Source organism: Vidua chalybeata, chromosome Z (genome assembly GCF_026979565.1).
Source record: "Vidua chalybeata isolate OUT-0048 chromosome Z, bVidCha1 merged haplotype, whole genome shotgun sequence".
Lineage (NCBI taxonomy): Eukaryota > Metazoa > Chordata > Aves > Passeriformes > Viduidae > Vidua > Vidua chalybeata.
In genome coordinates this window covers 7,572,652-7,582,697 of record NC_071570.1, presented here as the reverse complement: position 1 = coordinate 7,582,697, position 10,046 = coordinate 7,572,652, and the positions used below count along the sequence as shown (strand labels likewise).

Genomic DNA, 10,046 nt, shown 5'->3' with positions numbered 1-10,046 from the left:
TCGGCTCGTGGCGGCCACCGACGCTCAGAGGACCACGATTCCCGGCATGCCTCGCACCCCTCCGCGTGCCTCCGGCGCAGACAGCCAATGGGCGGCGAGAGCCGGGGGGGCTGCGGGGGTATGCAGGGAGTGGCGGCTGTTTCAAGATGGCGGCGGCGGCCGCCGGTGTGGGTGGGAGTGCTCGCCGAGGCCGGGGCTGTATCCTTGCCTGGGGGTCGGTGTGAGGGGACAGCGGCGAGAGGGGCCGCCAGGGGCGTGCGGGGCGGCCTGTCGGGGGGTTTGGCGTGGAACCGATGCGGCGCTGTGGGTCGGGTGGGGTTCTGTGGCCGTGGCAGAGGCTATTGTGAGGACTCCGCTGGCGAATGTGGAGGGGGCTTGGCCTGGGGAGAGGGATTGGGTATCTTCCTGTTTATAGGGGGCACGCAGGATTTCAAAGCAAAAGTGACCTGGGAGAGAGGGAAGGGTCGTGAGCCCCCTTCAGTGTGACCCAGCTGTGAAATCCCGTGGCAAGGAAATATATAGGAAATGGGGAGATTGTGTTCAGTTTATGGGGACTTGTCGGGGAATAAACAGAGATTGAGGTTGAACAGCTCGGAGAAGAGGAGGCTCAGGAGTGACCCTATTGCACTCTACTACTGCCTGACAGGAGGTTGGTTGTGGCCGGGTGGCGGTCGGGCTCTTCTCCCAGGTGACAAGTGACAGGATGAGAGGACACAGTCTTAAGCTGCTCCAGGAGAGATTTTGGTTGAACATTAGAAAGCATTTGTTCACACAAAGGGTGATAGGGCATTGGAATGGGCTGCCCAGAGAGGTGGTGGAGTCACCATCCCTGGAAGTGTTTTAGTAAAGACTGGACCTGGCTCTCAATGTCCAGTCATAGGTTGGTCTCGATGATCTTAGAGGTCTTTCCCAACCTCATTGATTCTGTGATTCTTTGAAACTGAGGCAGGGAAGAGATGTGTCTTTTGTGACTGGCACCTAAGCTTGACTACAAGCACAGCATTTTGGGTGAGCCTGTGTGGGACTTGGAGGGCTCTGTTTGTGAGGGATGAGTGTGATGTTGGGGTGGTTTCATCTGCAGAGGACCTGCAGGCTCCTACTGTGGGAGGCTCCGTGGGACTGGACACGTAGATGGTGTGGGTGGTGGCTGTGGTGTTGGGAGCTCAGCCTGTGCAAGCCTGGTTATCAAGAGATGTGCCTGTGTGGCTCAGAGAGCCAAGAGCTGCCACTGCTGTTTGGGCTTGTGTGGCTGGCCTGGGGGCTCAGTGACTTGAAGTCATTGGGGTAGAACTGACAGTCTGGCCTGGTGGACATTTAGAAGCTGAAAATTTAGTTCCAGTTATGAGGGGTTTGAAGCATTGCTGTTAGTCAGACTGAGAATGGGATTTCAGCACCAGGTGGAAGAAATTGGAAAGAAGAGGATGTGTCTGTGCTCCTTTATTTATGTTTGACTGCACACTCCATGGGACAATGTGCAAGTGAAACAGGACAACCATCCCACGGCCTGTTTAGGGAGCATGTCGTTATAATTTTCCATCTGTGTAAAGTAAAGAAGATTGTCTACAACTTTTTCTGTGCTGTGAATGGGATGAAGGTGTGTGGCACGTCGGATTTATTGCCATTACTCTGCTTGATTGTGAAAGTGTTTGTGCAATTACACTGACAATCTATTTTTATCAGTGAACAGGTTGTTTCCAATGACTAAATATGGTTTATTGAGCCCAGCAGTGGCCTCATGCATCATGATATTCCAAGGAATGAAGTTCTTTTCTGACAACCATTTCCATTCTACGTGTTTTGGTGAATAGGCAGTGTTGCCTCTGGTCTTGGAAAAGTTTAAATTCTTAGAAAAACACATGGCATCATTTAAAAGTAATGGTAGTGTATGCTTTCAGAAAAAGAGGAGCAGGGTGGGGAATTTTGTAGATTGGTTTAATACCTGTGGAAAAATGAAGTTCTCTCCACCCTTGTTGAATTGACTCAGCACGGGAAGGCAGGCTGTATAGATGAGCTGTACCCTGGTGTTGAGTTCTCTCTCTGCTGTTGCACTGAACTTCAGCTGTGGTGGTACAAGGCTTTTAATACTACACCTGCCTTACTGGCAGTCTAGGGAGGCACGTGGCAGTGGGTTAATGTTAAAAGGTTGATGCTGGTGCTGTCCCAGTCTGCTACTCTGAGGCAAGGGCATTGCTTATGAATCAGCTTCTGAGTCACTGTGATTTTCAGTCCAGCTGATTGAAGTAGCCTGCTCTAGCTTTGAGTTGTTCTAATACACTGGAGAGTCATCCTGGTAGCTGGGGGGAGTAATAGCGACAACTTTGACTAGTCTTTGCATCCTGCTACTAGGAATTTATCCACAACAGCTGGCAATACCAGAGGTGACACTGTTGAGCAGGACGGGAACAGAGAACTCCAGATCAGAAGGCTAAGAAAATGAACTCTCTCCTTATTTCAAATGTACCACTCTACATATAGAGAACATTGAGAAGACTAATTTCATTGGTCATAGAGTAAAAACATCCCACACCATTGGTGTGCAGTGAATGACGCACAGTGGCAGAGCATATCCATAAACAATGTGAATAACAAGATAGATTAGAGAATTACTTACATTCTTTCCCAACTGCTTCCCAGGCTCTCGCCTGGTTAGAAAATCTTTCTCTTTCTCTCTGACTGAGCTGAGAATACCCACACAGAGGCACACTCTAAAAGCAGGATGTTGTTTAGGCAGATCGTATTATTTCCTATAGCCATGTGTTGACACGTAGATTAACTGTATGTCAGTTGGTAGGAACTGCCTGTGCTGAAGTTTGCTGTTTCCTGAAGCAGTGTGAGCTGAACATAAAATTCTCAGTACCCTGCAGCTTGCTGTTGTGGCTGTGCTGACACAGCTGTTTGGGTTGGGCTGTGATCCAGACTTGGACTTTTGATCCATCTTGGTGCTTTTTGAAAAGAGGGTATGCACAGTGCCTTCCTCATGGAGTTTGTTCAGTGTCCTCGCCCCGTTTGTGCTATGGAGTGTGTTCTGGCAGCTGGAGGTGGCAGGCTGCAGCTCACACGTGAGAACAGAAATGCTCCCAGTGTTTGTAGAGAGAGCTGGCTTTGACAGCAGTACTCACTGAATGTGTTTTTAAACTGGTGTGAGGCTGATGAGTGATAATTGTTTACAAGTGATAAAGTGCATCAACAAGATCATAAGTGAGCCTGTGATCAGGCCCTTCCTGTGTGACAAGTACCAGTTCTGTGATGGACAGTGGGTGTTGCTTGAAGTTGCTATCCACAGGGGAAAACTTCCAGACTTTTCCTAATTTTCTCCACTCCATGGTAATTTACTAAAATTAAGTTTTTGAGATGGTGCTATCAGAATCAAATTTTAGTTAAGGCAAGAGTTTGTATAGGGTCATTGAAATATTTTCAGAATTTTACTTTATTGTGTGAATGCAGCTGAAAAACCTTAAATGCATTTGTCTGTTAACAGTACAGAAATTAGATAATTGAGTTAACTGGCCAACCACAGAAAGTTGAGGAAAGTAAAGGGGTATAAACAAAAGATAGTGGAGGAGAATTTTGTGCCCTGTGCTTTTGTTTTCCACTTTAGTATTGCCCTAGTTTCAGCTGGAATATAGTTAATTCTTTTCCTTGTACTTGGTATGCTGTGTTTTGTATTTAGCATGAGGATAATGCTGATAGCACACTGATGTTTTGAATGTTGCTCAGCAGTGCTTACCCAAAAACATGGACTTGGGTGACCCATGCTATGCCAGCGAGCAGATGCAGAAGAAGCTGGGAGGGTTCATGTCCAGGAGAGCTGACCCAAACTGGCCAAAGGGAGATTCCATACCAGAACATCATGTCCAGTACATAAACGGGGGAATGTTGGCTGGGAGCTGCCAGTTCCTGCTGGGAAAAGGAACTGAGCATTGCTCCGTGAGCAGCTGTACTGTGCATCACTGGTTTCTTTCAGGTTTTAATTCTCTCTCCCTCTGCCCTTTATGTTGCAGTTAGTATTATTATCCTATTTTATTTTATTTTGTTTCAGTTATTAAGCTTTTCTTATCTCTGTCCATGAGGTTTACTGTTTCTCTCTGTTTTTCCTCCCCAACTTGGGGCAGGGAGGTGGATAGGGAGTGGCTGTGTGGTACTGAGTTGCTGGCCAGGATTAAGTCACAAGTATGTTATTTATGTGGGAATGACAATCTTTATGTTCAGCTAAATGAAACTGCTCCTTTAAGGAAGACAGAATGATTTACACCCTTCCCTGAATTATATTGAGTCTTATTTTTAGTGGCTTTTAGAAGGCAGGGATTCAAGTTCATCGACTGCTAGCAGTCACAGTGGCTGCTAATAGCACAATAATACGGTGCCCTGTTGTTTCTGATTTTAAAGTGTTTTATGTGGTCAAGTAATTCAATAGTTAAACCTCTAGGATATTTGAAAGTTCTTGTAACTTCTTAAAGAAAATCAGTCCTCAAGCTTTTAGGTATTACTCATCATGTGATGATCAGATGAGAATGACCAGTTTGAAACCTTTTGCATTTATCCTCATTTATGTTTCTTAGAATGTATTGCCCAGAATGGATTTAACTGCAATATCAATAAACACTGTTTCAGAATTTGCTTTCCCTACACATCAAGATGTCCCATATAAACTGTTTAAATTTAAATAAATATTATTAGTTCATTATTTTAGTAATTGCTCTTGTAACTGGAGCTGGTCCCTGGGATCTTTTGCAAAGGTGACCTCTGAGATAATCTTTACAGGCTGAAAGTTAATGCACAGTGAAGAAGGAGTAAGGCCTTTTGTTTTAGCAAACTTTGTGGTTTTTTTTCTTTTTTAACTAAGTTTTCCTTGCTTTTCTTGCTCCCAAAATGTTGACTGTTTTCTTATCAACAGCTATGCAAAATAATAAATATGCAAATACCTCTTTTTGCAGTCCTGTTTAAAGAGCTAAGCTTGCACTCTTTATTTCCTTTAACAAAGCCACATGCAGCTTCTGATGAAGAAGATCCACTTGTACCTGTTTCAGGTATGACCTTCTAATTTACATAAACAAAGGTTTTTTTTCCTGTGGATGATAAAATTTGCAGTGTCTTTTCAGGTGTGTGGTTTGTGTGCGTAAGTGTGTGTAAGGTAGAGAGTCGTCATAAGTTGTAATGGGACATACATGATTATAGCAGAGGATTTATGTTCTGCTGCTTAGATAAGCATACTGTATAAGATGAATAGTTCCAGGGGAGTTGCTTCTGTTGCAGGTACAGTGTGGCTTTATCCAATTTATAAGGCAAGCTGAATTTTTAATGGAGTCTCCAAGGAATGTTGAAGCATTAAGAGGTGTTAGGTCTTCTGTAAATTTTGAAGATATCAACTGAAATGAAGATTCATTGTGTACAGATAAAGCAATTATTTTTTTTTGTTAGTTCTTTTGACCTTGATTTACTGAGTGCATACTTGTGTACATCGCTGGGGAAAAGATGAATGTTCTTTGTTCCCCTTCAGAATTCTCTTAATTGTTTTCAAACACAGCTCTTAAAGTGACACGAAGTCCTGGAAACATATCTGGGGATGGTTAACTCTACACTGAAATTGTGTGTGCGTCATCCAGCAGTTATAAGTTTTGAGGAATTGTACTCTTTAGGTTTGGGGTACCCTTCAAAACTACTGGCCAAACATCTCTGTTGAACTACAAAACACATGCAAAGATTTTTAAGCCAGGTGATGTTGGATTGTTTTTCTCAGGGCTCTGGAAAGAAAGCAATGATCCTAAATGATGGAAATGGATTCACTGTGGGAAGTTTTCTGCCACTTTTGTGGAAGAGAATTTCAGGACCAATGTTTTCGCTTGTGTACAAGCATGGAGATACTAGAGTTTATAATTTAGTTCTTTCACTTGAATTCTGGTACACTTCTGAAATTAATTATGCAAATATTTGTTATTGACCTGCTAGTATGAAGTTAATATTTTTTGTTCAAAACTTTTTGCACTTCTGAATAGTCAAAAATTAAACCTTGAGGCAGTACCAAGTAGCTATGGGCTTTAATCTGGCCCTGGGAGGTTTTAGTGTTAGTGTCAGTATTGGCACTTTGTAATTGCAGCATCAAGATTTTCAGTGCTTTCATGTTCTTGCCATTTGTAGTGGTAATCTAATTCTAATTATGGCAGGAAGTGTTTGACAAATGATCTGTGGAGTGTGCACTGCAGTGTTGCCTTGCTCATTTGCCTGGTCCTGAAAGGAACAAACAGCCTGAGCCATCAGCAGGTTGGCTGTGTAACAGAAAAAGTGGTATTTTATTATATGAGTGGTGCTTTTAACAGCTTTACTGCTGGTTGGTTCTTTCCCGTCTTTGGGTATCAAAGCAAAAGCTCAATTTTATGCTTTTGCATCGTACTCAAACACAGTTTATTTGTACTGAACTTCAGTCTGAAGACATTTCAGAATTTACAAAATGTTCATTGTGATTGGGTGTGCTTCAGTGCCATGCACCTCTTTTTCTGCTGATGCATTCATCTTAATGACATTTTGTATGGAGTGAGAGGCTGGGGGGAACTGCAGACCTATTCCTGAGGTACTCATTCTTTTCAAAAAAAGATCTGCTAAGGCAAACTTGCCTTTGTGGAAGGCAAGAATAGGGCCACTTTTCACTTTATAATCTGCATGTTCTGCTTGACTTTCATTTACAGGAGTGTCTACAAAAGGAAATTTAAGAACAAGCTGTTTGCCAAAATATCAAACAAGTCAAACAGAACTGAAGGTGCCTGTAGCTGTTGCTTCTGTTTCCATGGATCCTGATAGAGGCACAGGGCAGCAGGTCAGTAAAAGCAAACTTTTCTTGTTCTCAAGAGTGCACATATTAGAAAAAAACAGCTGAAAATTCTTAGATTGAAAACACTTAAACAGTTTCAGAGTAGTTATTTTTACAGTCTCTTACGCTTTTTGCCTGCTTTACATGGTGGCTTTCTAGCAGAACTTATCACCTGAAGAGAACAAAGGCTGAATGTGCTAATTTATGTAAGTAGTGTGTAAATGGGACTGTGTAAAACAGATTATTTATATTTCTGTGTGTGGGTTTGTACAGAGGAAGTGCATGTAGCCCTGGGTAGTGCCTAATGTATACTTTACTACGTAAACATGAAAGAAGTTTTGTTCCGTTTATTCATTTTCATTGCTCTAGTCATCTCATTTAGAAATTACGCGAGTAAAAACTCATTTCATGGACCTTTTTGCTGTGCCTGTTCATGTTAGAAGGGTAAAATCACTTTTTGTTTTTGATAGTAAAAGTTCAAAATGCATTTGAGCAGTACAAGTAGCTTTGTCAGTTGATGTCAGCTGCTTTGAATTTTGTGGTCTCCTCCTGTGAGACTAGGTGATGTGTTTCTACAGTTCCTTGCATTAGAAATTCCAAAGCAGCGGGGTTTCCTTTGGAAGGTTATTCTGTACTGTGACAGATGCTGTGATGTTTAGAAATCTGTTGAGAGATGCCGTTTTTCTAACGTTGTTTGTGTAGTACAATGACTCTGTAAGTCATTTGGGTACTGTTGAGTCTCTTGCCTAGCAGTCATCTTGGGCCAGCCTGTAAATCACTTCGGTGGTTTGGAGGTTTGGCATCTTCCCACTTGCAGGCAGGATCTAAAACCTTTGACTGCTTCTGCATTGCTGTTTTATTATCATGCAGATAAATCTTGTTCTTTATCTAAGATGTCCTTCTCTGCCTTCTGTGTGCTGAGTAACTGCTGTGTGCCAGACATGTAGGTTCGAAACACAGATGTGAAGACAGGTTGCTCAATTCTTGTTGCTTTGACAGTGTCATTGCCCTTCGAATCCTTCAGCACGACACATGACTAGTTGTTAAACTAGTATTAATTTTTATGGCTTTTCCTGGACTTGTATATTTCCTTTTCTCTGTTTATTTGTACTTGCTTTTAGAGGCTGGTATGTACCTCTACTTTGCAAATGATGCTGTTAAGTGGCATGCAGATAAATTCCACAAATAGCCCCCATTATGCAGAGTCTTTATGTAGAAGCATCTCTTCATAAGTATCTACAAGCCTGCTGCCTCACAGATGCCTTCATATGCCACATTAAAATCTGTTTTGTTGAATGGTGCATTGATTGCGTTACTTGTTGTCTAGAGAGTTTTTACTCCTTTTTTTGTGAAAACCATTGTATAAATGGGTTTTAGTGTACTCTTTTTTAAAATATAATGCCTGATAAGTGAAATCTTAATTGGTGACTTGTGCTTTTGTATTATTGACAACAAGATGTGTTCAAAGCTATGTTTCATTTTTGTCTTTCTAAACCTTGTGTTTTTCGCTTGCCTTGCCAAATTCTTACGGAGACTTTGTACTCTGAAGATAAGCTCTGAATACTTGAAACAAACAGAACACATGTTTTTACCCGTTATCGAAGAAGAACTCACAACTCACAACTTTCTGCAAAGTGTTGTGTACATGTCTAGGGGAAAGCTGGATGGCTTTAGTGTGGCATGGAGTCATAGAATGGTTTGTGTTGAATGGGACCCTAAAGATCATCCAATCCAACCTCCCTGCCATGGGCAGGGACACCTGCCACTCGTGCAGGCTGCTCAGAGTCTCATCCAGCCTGGCCTGGACATAATTCTGAGTAAACTGCTCTAGGCTGGAGTAGGTGAGCTGCTGTGGTCCTTTCTGTGATTCTGTATGATTTTGTCATGCAGTTGTCACCTTCCAAGGTGTTGAGAATATCTTCCCCGTACTGAGTTCCACAACTGTCTTCTATCGTGAACTGTGTAGAAAGGAGAGAAATCTGGGAAAAGGAGAGAGTCTTGGCCTCTACCTCCTTTGTGGTCTTCTTTAGATGGTCGAGCTGTTGCTGTGCATTATCCACAGCTTCATTTTGATCTGTGTTATGGTACAAGTCTGCCTCTGAGAATTTCTTGTGTATCATCTTCGCATACTTGTGGGTGATAGAAAAAACTGATTTTCCTCTTCATCCCACAAAGGTTTGTCTGACAGTACATACATTGGTTTGGGTAGTAGTTTTTGAGACCTTCTTTTAAAATCCCTTTCACTAATGTGATCAAGCTTCATTCTCTTTTTTGAGAACTGTAACTTTTCATTCTTCTTAAAGAAGCTCCATCATCTGTCTGCTAAAAAAAAAAAGTCACACATTTTTAGCAGGCAAAGTGAAATTCCTTCAACCATACGTTTAGTTGAATTCAGTCAAGTTAGACATTTTCTCTTCATTTGTAAGTGACATATTTGGGAAAAAAACTGTGAAATCAAATGCCCCTTGAAAAGTGCTAAAATTCGCCTTGTGAAATTGCTTTCCCCCTTGCCCCTGGGAAGGGTTAAAATGTTTTTTTTTTTTAACTTAAAAAAGAGTTTAAAAAAAGTTAAAATGAGGGGTCATGCAGGTATAACATGAGTCTGTGTGAAAACATCACCTCTCTTTGTAGTGGACATTATTCTTTAATTGTTTTTAAGATGCTGTTTAATTAACTAAGAAGGAAAGGGGTCACTTCCTCTCTGGTGTGTGTAGATCAGCTGCTGTTGCTGATAATGAGAGAAGCCCTGTGTTGGCTTTGTACTCTTTTGTGCACTATTGTGTTGACTTGGCCAAACTGCAGGGCATCTGGTGGCATTCTTTTATCTGATGTAAAGCACTGCATGCACTTGGTGGCGGTTTGTAAACGTTTAAACGGAAACTCCTTCAGATGGAGTGGACATACTGAAACTTGCCAAAATCCCGAACAGAGCAGCGTGGCTCTTACTGCTGCATTTATTTTCGGGTTCATGTTTCGTGCTTACCACTAGCGCTGCGGAACTGAAAACCCGATCACAGGAGTTTTTGGTGAACAAAACCAGTTTGGAGCCGTTTCCTGTGTGGAAACAGCCGAAGTCGGGAATGCCGGGCAGCAGAGTGCCCTCTGGTGGGCACACGTGGAAAGTGCAGTGGTTCTCTCTGCGTTCCCAGGAATGCGCGAAAGATCTGAAGTGCTCAGCCCTGCTACAGCCTTCTTTTGACAAGTATTATTTACGAAAGCAGCATGTATTTAGTAGTATAGTGTG

General features: G+C 42.4%; 1 protein-coding gene and 1 long non-coding RNA gene across 4 annotated transcripts in view; one reads left to right on the top strand and one right to left on the bottom strand.

Annotated features, from left to right (window-relative positions):
- The first annotated feature begins 137 nt into the window (after positions 1 to 137).
- KIAA1328 (KIAA1328 ortholog) overlaps positions 138 to 10,046 on the top strand; it is a 173,304-nt gene continuing 163,395 nt past the window's right edge. For 2 of the 3 annotated variants that reach the window (XR_008428694.1, XM_053932400.1), the window contains exons 1-3: positions 138 to 198; positions 4,992 to 5,027; positions 6,681 to 6,808. Coding sequence is in view for 1 of the 3 variants with exons in the window: in XM_053932400.1 (XP_053788375.1) it covers positions 147 to 198; positions 4,992 to 5,027; positions 6,681 to 6,808 (216 nt within the window). In the remaining 2 variants the exon portion in view is untranslated. Of the gene's footprint in view, positions 199 to 4,991; positions 5,028 to 6,680; positions 6,809 to 9,712; positions 10,005 to 10,046 lie in introns of those variants that run through there. The other variant, XM_053932401.1, reaches the window with a different exon arrangement.
- On the bottom strand, positions 7,135 to 9,863 carry LOC128782192 (uncharacterized). The gene is made up of 2 exons (XR_008428695.1): positions 9,786 to 9,863; positions 7,135 to 9,124 (listed from the first exon to the last, which is right to left on the bottom strand). It is a non-coding gene; the product is annotated as an uncharacterized LOC128782192 (long non-coding RNA).